At 42.3% G+C, this 12,882-nt stretch overlaps 2 protein-coding genes across 2 annotated transcripts in view; one reads left to right on the forward strand and one right to left on the reverse strand.

Moving 5' to 3' along the window:
- The window catches only part of CDH23 (cadherin related 23), a 394,671-nt gene that overhangs the window by 58,792 nt on the left and 322,997 nt on the right, over window positions 1-12,882 (reverse strand). The window lies entirely within an intron of this gene.
- Window positions 1-12,882, forward strand: part of VSIR (V-set immunoregulatory receptor) — a 29,406-nt gene that overhangs the window by 8,723 nt on the left and 7,801 nt on the right. The window contains exons 3-4 of the mRNA XM_083740793.1: window positions 1,072-1,128; window positions 6,594-6,701. Coding sequence (XP_083596919.1) covers window positions 1,072-1,128; window positions 6,594-6,701 — 165 coding nt within the window. The remainder of the gene's footprint in view (window positions 1-1,071; window positions 1,129-6,593; window positions 6,702-12,882) is intronic.

A 12,882-nucleotide genomic window follows, 5' to 3' on the forward strand; every position in this document is an offset into this window, starting at 1 on the left:
ATGCAAAGAAGATACTCTTATCACGGAGCTACATCCGTTGTTGTTGGGAAGCCTCAAGCCTAAAGTGCTTAGTTATATTCAATAAATTCAATTTTGCACTATGTGGAAAGCTTAGTCGAATGCCATCCTAACTATCAAAAGCTGTAGACTACCATTGTGGGGGTAATCAAAAGAGAAAGCTTAGAACTGAGCCACACACACACACGCACACACACTTTGACAGTGATGAAAATGTCATTATCTGATGGTTTTTCAGATGTTGCTCCATAGATAGGCTTGCCCATTCAGAGTGAGTGCAATGTTGATCCAAGAAACATTGACCACATTGCCTTAACTGGCTTAGTGATGCTGTCACACAACTAACTGATTGGCTACATAGTGTGACATCATCATAACCCATGATTCCTGATAGGCTAAAAAGATTATTCTCAGGAAAATGAAAAAGTCACCCTAGTAGCAGCATGCTTAAAAACAGAGTATGAAGTGAATTTTAACACCCCCCCCCGAATTTCTTCCTGTATTTTTAAGAACTGGGTTGCAACCTTATGCATGCTTTGAAGTTATAATAAGAGAATCATATATAATCATTTTAAACCAATAAAAATTTAGGAAGTCCCCAAGACTTTGGGATTTGTCCGTTTTGTAGTGACTGGCTATTCAGACATAATGCTAACTCATAGTTTAATGTTACGAGAATGAGCCTAGCCTCCCGTAGCCTCATGCTCTCTTCTCTTTCCTCTCCTCCAGCATAGCTGTGAGGGGAATATCAAAAGCCTTTTTTATATTTTGCTTTAGATTAATCGGTTTAGCAAAGCATGTCATCTGAACCTCAAACTGTGGTTCATCTTAACTTGTGAAAACAAACCAGTTTCATTAACTCTGATTGGACGTTTATTGGAAGGGAAAGCTTCCGAACTCCTCCTCGTGGCCACATGGGGGAGGAGGTGAAAGTGAACCAGGGCGCTATCTTCATTCTCACCTAAACCAGCACATTATGTTCATCCCTTTTTCAAAAGACCGCGCAAGAACCGACTTTCTAAGAAACTAACAACTATTTATTTTATTTTACAGCAAATGCTACTTTCCCAAACTGCACACTTCATTCTGCTGCCAGCATGGAGAGTGAAAGTAAGACTACCTTTGCAACTCAGACAAATCGTTTTCTTTAAATGAGTGCAGATTACATATTCTGTTTCTTTATTTGGTGGTTATTTATTTATTATCTCATTACCTGTCTCCCTGCACTGCCTTACAGGCTCAGACTTGACCATCTTGCCTAATCCCCCATATTACCCATTATCTCCTCCATTCTTTAGGCCTCATCTGATTTATTGCTTGCATGCATGTGAAGTAGCTTCCTGTGTACTATTAATCCGGTGGTTTCCTGCTTATCTCAAGATTCATATCTTTAGCAGCACCTTTTCTGAACAAACCTTCACTAACTTTTCCCTAACTCTTCCCAACCCTGCCCAGTTTATTTTACCTGCCCCAAACTAACATTTCCTTGCCCCATAAGTATTTATTGCAGACTATAAGCCCTCGGAGGGACGCAGGTGGCGCTGTGGGTTAAAGCCTCAGCGCCTAGGACTTGCCGATCGGAAGGTCGGCGGTTCGAATCCCTGCGGCGGGGTGCGCTCCCGCTGCTCGGTCCCAGCGCCTGCCAACCTAGCAGTTCGAAAGCACCTCCGGGTGCAAGTAGATAAATAGGGACCGCTTACCAGCGGGAAGGTAAACAGCGTTTCCGTGTGCGGCTCTGGCTCACCAGAGCAGCGATGTCACGCTGGCCACGTGACCCGGAAGTGTCTCCGGACAGCGCTGGCCCCTGGCCTCTTAAGTGAGATGGGCGCACAACCCCAGAGTCTGTCAAGACTGGCCCGTACGGGCAGGGGTACCTTTACCTTTATAAGCCCTCGGAGGCAGTGCCTAAGGCATTATTGGTATTCTATATACCGTATGTTAAATATTTGCTCTCTCACTTCAAAATGCAGCACAGGGGCTTGGAAGGAGGCAGACATCTATTACAGCAACACAGGGTTGCAAATCCTAGTTGCACCTTACTTTTGATGGGGCAGCCTCTCTTTCCCCAGGAAGAGCTGGTTGTAACTCTGGTGTATATTTTAGTGGAGCTGCTGCATAGGAAGCTGCCAGATACAGATACAGGGTTTCCAGCAGGATTTCCTCAGTCACAGGATCAGAGAATAGCAGACTTGGAAGGGACCCCAAGGGTCATCTGGTCCAACTCCCCGCACTGCCTGGAAATGTCCCACCTGGAAATATCAGAAGCTGGGACCTTCTGCATGCAAAGCAATGGCAACTGCTGGCTGCTCTTCCTGATGATTTAGGCCAAATATATATGTAGATTATTGGCATCTAAGGCTCTCTAGCATCAAGCACAAGGTGGAAGAAAGTTGTCATGTTGTAGTCCTGCTACAGTACATCATTTCATATGATGTACATGGTTACAGTCATTCCCTCTTTCCAATGAGTAATGTCTTCATAAAGCTGAGCAAGAACTAACCTGGAGAAGTTCAGGGTTCAATTAATAGTGCGTATGAATAACGGAGGGCATTTGCAAAAAAAATATCAGCCAGTAGCCTGTCATGAAGGGCAGATTCTCTCTAATTTGTCTTAACCTATTTGCTCCGCACCTTGAATTCGTCTGCAAAAGTAAAATTGGAGGAAGTATTTGTTCCAAGGTGCTCATGAAGGACTAGAATCAAAAGTCCCCTGGCAGTAAAACCTTTGTGTTCTGATCTGCAGAGTTTGTTCTCATACAGTCATCATTAGCTGTATGGTATTTGAGCTTCCTTAGAAAGTAGCTGATCCCTTGTGACGATCTCTGAACAACCCAATGTAGTTGGGAAATAACAGGGACTTGGACAATGAAATAAGTGGGCAGTTCAAGGAAACAACAATAAACTGAAAGGACATTTTAATATTTGTGCTGTATGTAGATATGCTTTGCTTGGAGAAACAGTGCTTTCATATTAGCTATGCCATACCTTGGCCTTACGGTAAGGACTGCAGTGTTTTCTTAATCACTGAATCATTAAATTGGAGGAGGCCCTTAGGATCATCTAGTCTAACCCCCTGCAGTGCAGGAAAATGCAGTTGTCCCATACAGGGCTCAAACCTGCAACCGTGGCATTATCAGCATCGTGCTCTAACCAACTGAGCTATCCTTTCTTTTTGTTTTCACAATATTGATGACAAATTTATAAATATGTGGTAACGCTGCTACAGGTGTTTACAGATCTTATATCATCATTGAATACAAGACTGCATGAGATTAGTGGAACTTCTGTGGAACTTCTGATAACAAAACACTTTTTGAAAAAGGGAACAAAAACCTGCTGTCAGACATGTTCCTAAAGCAGCTCTGAAGGTCCTAGTGAAGTTGTACCTCCTAGCCAAATTTAAGCCAGGAGCTCACATCTGCTTTCTTAGTTTGTCCTTAATGGCTCAGGGTGGGAGCTTTAAGAACCTCTTTGTTCTACACTATATTCCACATCTTCAAAAACAAAGCTTCCATTTCCCACACATGCTGGGAAACATAGCTTATTACCAGACTAGAGGCAATTTTAAATCTCTGGAGATTTCTAGACAACATGCATAAAGACAGAGCTTTACTTCCTACAGTTCCAACATGCATAAAGACAGAGCTTGACTTCCTACAGTTCCAGCAAACAGCACTGAGGGCCAATTTATACAATCACAAAATCAAGTAGGGAAGTTTTTCAAGCAGCAGTTGCACGTTTCAATTGCCACCACCTCCCTTTCCAGGAAAAAGTCTCTAGGAAAACATCCCCTCATTGACATGTTCCTGTATTACACATGCAGGAGATCTCATTTTTGTGGAAAAATATGCAGTCCTTCAAATTGCAGCCTGATGTGAATTTGCCTAAGGAAGTTTTCCACCCTTGCTCATGGAAGTTGAATAAACAGGTCTTGACTCTTGTTCTGCATCTTACACATATTACTGAACTTATTCCAGCCCAACTAATTCTGACACTTTTCTTCTCCCTACAAGTTTTGGCATCTAGCTATTTATTTTGTTCGCTAAATACGTGGTATCTTTAATTTTAAAAAGGACCGGAGAGTAGAACTTCATCTTGTTGCAGAAAAACCAGACAAACTCTGAGCTTCAGGTTCTCACTGTTCACTAATTTGGCTGATTCATTACTGGAAGCTGTACATATACTTGTCATAGGTGCTATAACTACTTGGAAGCAGCTCTGTGTGAATGAAAGCTGCTCTTTCACTGCGATTCGGCAATGCTTAGAACATTTTTTCTCCCTTCTCTTTCTCAGTCAGACAGCTGTGTTTCAACAAGTATAACTCATACTAGTCATATCTGTTTCGAGACAGATCTGTCCTGTCTATAATCTAGACACTATTTAATATCTGTAAATAAAAATAGGCTGCTGGCATGGAATTTGCATTTACCTATCAGGCTTTGGGTTTCACTGCCTTGATTAAATCTGCACAGATGCAGAGTAAATAGTATTTGCTGGACTAAAACACAGCTTGCCAAGTCAAGTTGTAAGTTGATAAAGGTTTAGGGAAGTTGTGGTCTAGCACATGAAGCAGAGAGCTTTGCATGCGATTAAATGTCATTAGCTTATCATGAATCTGAGCCCAAAGGGCGATGAAACTACCAAGTGCCTTTGCATTGACTTTGGATCAAGCCCAGTATTTGCAATTACAGCAGTGTCCCCCTCCCTCCTTTTTGTACTGGCAAAAGGGGCTGAACAAAATATATTGTTCAAGCATTTTTGAATAAATTTGGAATACTCTTCAAAATATCATACATAATTTCTTAAAATTTCCCCAAACTTGCCAATTTGAGTAAATAAATACAAGTAGACATCTATAATAAAATAGGAATAATAGTAATAATAATAATTTCTTTTTCTTTTTATTAATACCCTGCCCACCTGGCTGGGTTTCCCCAGCCGCTCTGGGTGGCTCCCAATAGAATATTAAAAACACGATAAAACATCAGACATTAAAAACTTCCCTAAACAGGGCTGCCTTCAGGTGTTTTCTAAAAGTCAGGGAGTTGTTTATTTCCTTGACATCTGATGGGAGGGCGTTCCACAAGGCAGGCGCCACCACCGAGAAGGGGGGGTAATCTGGTAATCTGGGGGATAATCTGTATGTAGCTGATGGATTTTCATTAATAGGAAAATATTCATTAGTTAAAATTATATAAAATGAGTATTTTCCTATTATTTACACATGCAGTCTCATTTGTATGCTGGGATCACATAGTGAGTTTATATTTAAATTTGTTACGTTTTAATCAAAATAAAATGTTTAGTTCCTTTTCCGTCTACGACAGTTTCTTGCTAAACAATAACCAGTGGTGTTTATGTATTTTGGACCACAAGTGATTAGAACTGCCATCTTTTTCAGGGCTCCAGTGCCCTCTAAGCTGCATAACAGGTGTAACATCAACAAACTGAGCTCTCATTATTAAGTAGTGGATTGACATAGCAGACAACACAGAGATTTCTCCAAGTGGTTCTTTATAGTAAGCTGGAACTGAACTGAACAGCAAACAGCTCAGCCGGCCTGCTTTTATAGGCAGCCGGCTGTCAACATTGTAACAACAACCACCCAGGGTTTCCCGCCTAAATTAACTGACGTGGACCTGAGTGAAAACTATATACATGATACCCCTGGTGGCCAGGGTGAGAACTTCAATACATAACACTCATCACTTCACAGAATCATAGAATTGTAGAGTTGGAAGGGACACCCCCCCGCCCGGGGTAATCCATTCCAATCCCCTGCAACGCAGGAATCTCAACTAAAGCATCCATGACCCAAGGCCATCCACCCCTCTGCTTAAAAACCTCCCAAGGGAGACCGTTCCACTGTCGAACAGCTCTTACTATCTGAAAGTTCTTCCTGACTTCATCTCCACGTCAGGAGCAACCACTTCTCTATAACATTTCAGTCTGACAGAAAGCAGTGCAACTATATGAAGAACCCAGTAGGCAATAATATAATTGCCCTAGGTTTATATACAACTACATTTGTTATCTTTCTCAAATGCTCGAGACATTTCTTTTCATCTGAATAATGATTAAAGGTAAAGGGACCCCTGACCATTAGGTCCAGTTGTGACCGACTCTGGGGTTGCGCTGCTCATCTCGCTTTATTGGCTGAGAGAGCCGGCGTACAGCTTCCAGGTCATGTGGCCAGCATGACTAAGCCGCTTCTGGTGAACCAGAGCAGCGCACGGAAACGCCGTTTACCTTCCCGCTGGAGCGGTACCTATTTATCTACTTGCAGTTTGACGTGCTTTTGTTACAGCCTTGTAAAATTGTTAAGGGACATTCGACTAAATTTTGATGGAGCACCACATTTCTGAAATAATGAAAATCCACTTCGTTACACAGGAATATTATAATATTGTGGCAAAGGCAACAAGACTTTTAGTATAAAGGAATTGCTTTCCTATTCAGGGCATTTTGGCCTCATATCTAAACCACCAAATTCACACCCAACAGCCTCCAGCAATGAGAATAATCTTTCTGCTTGCTTGATGATGTGACTCTCTCTGTTTCCTTGCTCTTTTTCAGATGTCACAGCAGCTGCACTTGCAACAGGGGCCTGCATTGTGGGCATTCTGTGCCTTCCCCTCATTCTGCTCCTCATTTACAAGCAGAGAAAAGCAATCGCTAACAGGCGTACGTATCAAAACGTTTCCCTCCCCTTCCTCACCCCATCCCGTCTTGATTTATTTCTCCTTAACAGGCTTAGTATTCGGTGCAAAGTGACACACATACGTATCTGGTTCTTCTCTGTGTCCTTTCAAGAGCACGGGCGCTAATATGAAAATATTTGTGCTATTGCATTAATGATACCAAGCCATTTACGGTGAAAGCAGAATTGCTTCTGGGAGGTCATGTGTGTGTGTGTTTTGAAGTACTATGCATTGGTGATAAATTTCATGGCAATGGCAGTAGTCCTTTCGTTAGCTCTTCCCTTTCACATGCTGGAGTGAGCAGGACCTGTTTTGCTTCACAGTAGGCAGAAGGGAAAGGCAGCTGAGGGGCTTGCAGCAAAGTTATGTCTGCATCCCATTTGCTGCCGGAGAGCTATTTAAAATGTATTCATGAGCTCTGGATTTGAACTTGGAAATCCTAAGCGTGAAGTTGTGTGGCGTGGCACAGCACTTATTGCTTTGAATACACAAGCAAAAATGTTTCCCTAAGCCATTCCTGGCCTTTTTTCTGACTTACACCACTTCCTATTGCCCACAAGAAGCCATGAGCAGAAAGCTGCTACATACGGTTTATTTATTTCACAACGTTCATATATCGCTCGATTGCGGTAAAACGTCAAAGAGGTTTGCAAAAAGAATAAAGCCATAAAATTGTCCATAAAAGCGGTTAATCGAGTATTTTAAACATTCAGAAATAATTAAAACCCGCAATAAACAAGACCAGATTAAAACACACCTTGGCTTCTGCATGTCTGGATAGGCTTCTCTGAATGAAAATGTTTTTAGCAGGCTCTGAAGAGTGTACAGCAAAGGCACCTGCCTAGGGTTGCCATATTTCAAAAGGTGAAAATCTGGACACAAAAGTTGCTGAGCTTCTTTTAAGCAAAATCACACACACACAAAATTGACATATTTGAGCTATATTTTTTTAGGAAAATCAGCAAAAACAGCACTGCTGACATGGGTTGCCATGCGTCCAGATTTTCCCAGACATTTTCCCGATTTCTGCCCAGACAGTGCTTCCGACTGCAGTATTCCGGGTATGTCCAGGAAATTCCAGGCATATGGTAACCCTACACCTGCCTGCAAGCAATAGGCAGGGAGTTCCAAAGTGTGGGTGCCGCCGCACTAAAAGACTGATTTCTTACAAGTGTGGAACAAGTATTATGTGGCATCTGTAACTGTGCCAGCACCACAGATTGAAGCAGGTACGGTGATCTTGCAAGGCAACTGGTCCCAAGCTAGTAAAGGCTTTGTATGCCAATAAAAGTAGGCCATGAACTTGGCCCAGATTAGCAGCCAGTGCAAGGCTCTGAGAAGAGCTCTTATACACTGATAGGTTCTTACTCCTGCCACAGCATTCAGCAGTAATTACAGCCTCTGAGTCAAATGTAAGGGAAGCCCCCCCCAATATCTTACAGTGTTTCCGTTGCTGAATTAGTTTAAATAAAACAAATATTTGTGTGACGTCTATTCTGCCCCAGTTCTGCGTATTAGGAGTCGTTCTGATTAAAAGCCAACATTCCAGCTCTCTATTTAGCAGCCTGTCAGCTGCTTTCATTTTGCAGGCATAGCAGCTTCTCCACCCTCGTCGGACTCCTGTTTATACACATTTCTCGGAAAATGGGTGGCTGGGAGGAATTGGCGGAACGAAAGGGCAGGGTTGGTTAACGAAGCACCAGCGTGTTAAATTGTACTGGGGTGTGGCATAGTGCTCTGTCGCTACTTAGAAATTGCATCATTTCTGTAATAGTGTGTTCATATTGGGCCAGGATGCTGCTGCATGTTTTCTTCTTTCTGAGTTGCATGGAGCAACTGTGCCTGCACACAGGCAACTAGAGAATCTTCTTCCTTAGCATTGTTCTATGCCAAAGGGATATGTCTCACTACAAAAGAAAAATGAGCCTCTCTTCCTTTCCGTAATGCCAGTTGCTTCTGTTACTTACATAAACTAATGATGCAATAAAATTAGCTAGAACGCACCAAACATTTCTGTTTCACTCCCTAAGGGATTTTTTTTTAAGTGCAAAATTATAACAGGATGAGCCTTCACCTTTCTTAAGTGTAAATAGATGCACACTCATATACTGACAAACAACAATTTAGGATCACTGCAGAATTTGGCTTGTTTGAAGTCTTCAAAAGTTCGGGGCATTTTTTACATATAAGGTTTAGAGAGACTTGTAACTTAAATCTGTCTACCCTGGGTCAAATCCCCATTGGGACTGATTGCTTTGCCTTGATTTCAGGACATTCACATTGGAATGCACAGCCAGCAGGGCTAATGCCTGGAAATACATTAGCTTGAGGTGTGAAAAAGACGTGTGTTTTTTAAACTGTGGAACAACCTTCTTCCATTTCATATAAATATTACAGTTTCATTCAGTATGAATAGTGTGGTTAAATTTCAGCAGCTGCCTAGTTCCTTCTACAGCTTAGCTGTAAGAAGTAGAGGAATGAAAGCATTGAAATCTGGAGCTAATTAGACTAACAAATGTACAGTTCATTGGATTTCTTTTTTTCAATTCCCTCATCTTTTCAAACCTCATTTTAGGCACTGAAGTGAGATATATCCAGTGCTTTTTTGCGGGGGGTATGAAGGGGTAAACATACCCCTAAACATTTTGTGAATCTTTGTACTTTTGTCCATTTACTATATTTATTTCCCCCGATTTGAACTATAAAATGGTGATTCAAAATGAGAGTACCTCTAAACATTTTTTAAAGAAAAAAAGCACTGGATATGTCCCCACCCCAGCTCCATTTTAATACTACCCTAGCTGCTTTCATTGTGCAGAGTTCCAGCAAATGTTTCTTGGATGTAAGAATTCAAACACAGTGGATTGCCTCACATTCTGAGGTTCAGAACTCTTACATTGCAGAAGTTGCAAAGTACATCAGAACACACTGGTTGCCTTCCAACAGATATTGTACTTTTGAGGGGGTGGGAGGAGGCGAAACGGGGAACTTCTTCAATTCCACTAAATTACCATGACACACTTGTAGCAGGCAAAACAAACTCAATGATACTCCTTCTATATTGCTTGGAGGGTGATGCCCACACTAGGAGTTTTCCAACTCTTGCTACCACCTAGGAGCCAGAGGTCTCAGAGAAAGCTAGCCCTAACTAGTCTAAGAGACCTTCTACTCCACTTTCATTCTGATTCTTCTCTGCCTTGAATAGAATGAAGCAGATTTCAATCAAATGCCCATTTTTAAGTTAAGAGCTATATTCAGGAACCAAAGAAGAAAGGTGATTTTCCTGAATAGTTTATGTCCGTCTTGTGCAGGTTGACTAAGCAGTCTCTAGAGGACTGTCTTGCAGGCTCTGCCCATTCTAGCTGCTGTGCGATGACTGAGTCAGCTCACACGGCCTAGTCTCCCCCTGTCTCCTTAATAAGCTTGCTTTGGAGCCTTGCTTCAATCCACTACACTGATGCGCATCACATAGGCCTAGTTGAAGGTAACCAACTAATGGATTCCTCCACCCTTGGAAAGGAAAGGAAAGGAAAATAAGACGGTCCAATCTGACCTCTCTTTAATATTAGGGCTTGGTTTCTGTGAGCTCTACAAAGAATATACTCTCTTCCATTTCAGTTACACAATGAATCTAGTTACTATAAGTAGCAAATAAGGAGGAAGTTACTCTTCTTGCAAAAACAGGTGCTTTTAGACTCAGCAAAGGACTAGTGTTTCAGTTGCTGTACAAAAAAAATGTGTAGAAGAATGAAGAAAATGCTAGCAGGAAATACTAAAAAGTGCAAACAGAGGTAGTAGGAGAGAAGCAAATTTTGTCAAATAGAAAAATGAATGTCAGCAACATATGCAAGTTGGATACGATCCCGTTTAATTATGCCGAACAATTTCTAGTCTCAAAATAAATTGCAGAAAGACCCCAATTTTTAAAATGTATTTTTAAAAGAATTCTTTTTGAAGAATTGTGAATACTAAGTTTCTCTGAAAGAGTAAATTGTTTAATATTAAATAATTTGAACATAGGGGACGCGGGTGGCGCTGTGGGTAAAACCTCAGCGCCTAGGACTTGCCGATCGTCAGGTCGGCGGTTCGAATCCCTGCGGCAGGGTGCGCTCCCGTTGCTGAGTCCCAGCGCCTGCCAACCTAGCAGTCCGAAAGCACCCCCGGGTGCAAGTAGATAAATAGGGACCGCTTACTAGCGGGAAGGTAAACGGTGTTTCCGTGTGCTGCACTAGCTCGCCAGATGCAGCTTGTCACGCTGGCCACGTGACCCGGAAGTGTCTTCGGACAGCGCTGGCCCCCGGCCTCTTAAGCGAGATGGGCGCACAACCCCAGAGTCGGACACGACTGGCCCATACTGGCAGAGGTACCTTTACCTTTACCTAATCTGAATATAAACACATCAGTCCTACAGTTAAATATCTAAACCAATACAGTGACTTCAAGTTAAAAAAGGCTTTTAGATATAATTGAAGAACGAATATGGCAATTTCTCTCATACGAATATGTGCACTCCGACTACTAAACAGAGGCATTTAATGGTCTTCTCATGAAAATAAATCTTTCCAGTTTACTCAAAAACTTAACAAATATTGCTTCACCCTATTAGTCATTCTAGTTGTTTGTGACATTGTTTTTGTGAGGGTGAGTGCACCCGGGCCAAAGCAGAGCGAATCAGAAAAAGAGCATTACGCTCGAAAGAAAGAGAGACAATGATGACCAGTGCACAGGTTATTCATTTCTCATACTTAATTTCACAAACTGCAATGGCTTCTGGTCCTAAGTGTCTCAGGAATCAACCACCTGACGTCACAATAATGTCGAGTGAACCATTTTCGCAGGGGGTGGTTTGAAATCAAACCACATAGGCAAAGGCACATACTCTGCAAGCCTCAATGATCAGCTGCACAGGGACTGCAAACACCCTTTCGGCACAGCTGCAGCTTTACCTGCCCCCACACCTGTAGGGCAGGTGGGCATGGCTTGGTCAAACAGGCAGGCATCCTGGGCCTATTAAGGACTGTGGGGTAGAGGTTCCCAACCTCTAGTTTAGAAAACACATGAGGGAATGCCAGTGGAAAGCTCCATTTAAATTGGTGTTTTCCTCTCCGATGCCTCCTCATTACGTAAATCGCTGATTTAAATTACCTTTGCTTTAAAGCCACCCTGATGGGCTGCTTCACAAAGTTCTGTCACTGTATTTATGGCAAATACATTAACCGCTTGCACCAAATCACGCTACCCCACCAAAGAAGAAACTCCCTACATTCAGAAAGAGAAAAATTCTCTCTGTCTAGGAGAATACACAGCTATATGTTTATTTGTTTGTCCTTACAGAATGATAAAATACGTGGTCCCAGAACTCCGCTCCCACCTGTCCCACAAGCCCCTTTTGCCAATGTGTCTCAGTCCACCCACTGCAGCAAACCAGGATGTTAGTTTCTTTAGTCCAACTGCAGGTAGAGATGGAAAGGGGGCAAAGTGGCCGTAGGTGCATTGTCCCTCTTGCTGTTTTATAGCTTTACAGGGAAATCTTGTCTCTGAGTCGATACGTGACAACCCTGTCCAATACACAGAGTCTAAGGCGTGCTCTGGATTTCCTGTGCTATCAGGTTAGCAATTGCAACATGGTCAGAATATACATGCACACTTACTTGGAAGTAAGCTGTATTGAACTCACCTGTGTAAAACAGGCGTAGGACGGGTCACGCTTTTAAATTAGAAAAGTTGGTAACGCTTTCGACAATTAGAAAAGTAAAGCAAGCTATTTCCTTTTTTAAACATTTAGTATACTGAATATTTTTGTAATAAGAGTAATAACATTACCAAACTTCTCGGTTATTTATTTTAAAGCCTTCATTGGTGCTGTTTTGGGAAAAAGGTATTCAGAATCAAGCTCCCTGTGAAGTCATGTGCCTTTTATTAGAGTCACGAATTGCAACACATTCCTGATGATTAGCTCTAATACGTATTTCCCCCCAAATCCCTCTGCTTGGTGAAGGCAAGTTAGCAACCATAGGAGCGGCCGCCGAGACCATATAACACCGGTCTTGAAAGGCCTACATTGGCTCCCAGTACGTTTCCGAGCACAATTCAAAGTGTTGGTGCTGACCTTTAAAGCCCTAAACGGCCTCGGTCCAGTATACCTGAAGGAGCATCTCCACCCC

Source organism: Podarcis gaigeae, assembly GCF_964106915.1.
Source record: "Podarcis gaigeae genome assembly, chromosome: 5".
Classification (NCBI taxonomy): domain Eukaryota; kingdom Metazoa; phylum Chordata; class Lepidosauria; order Squamata; family Lacertidae; genus Podarcis; species Podarcis gaigeae.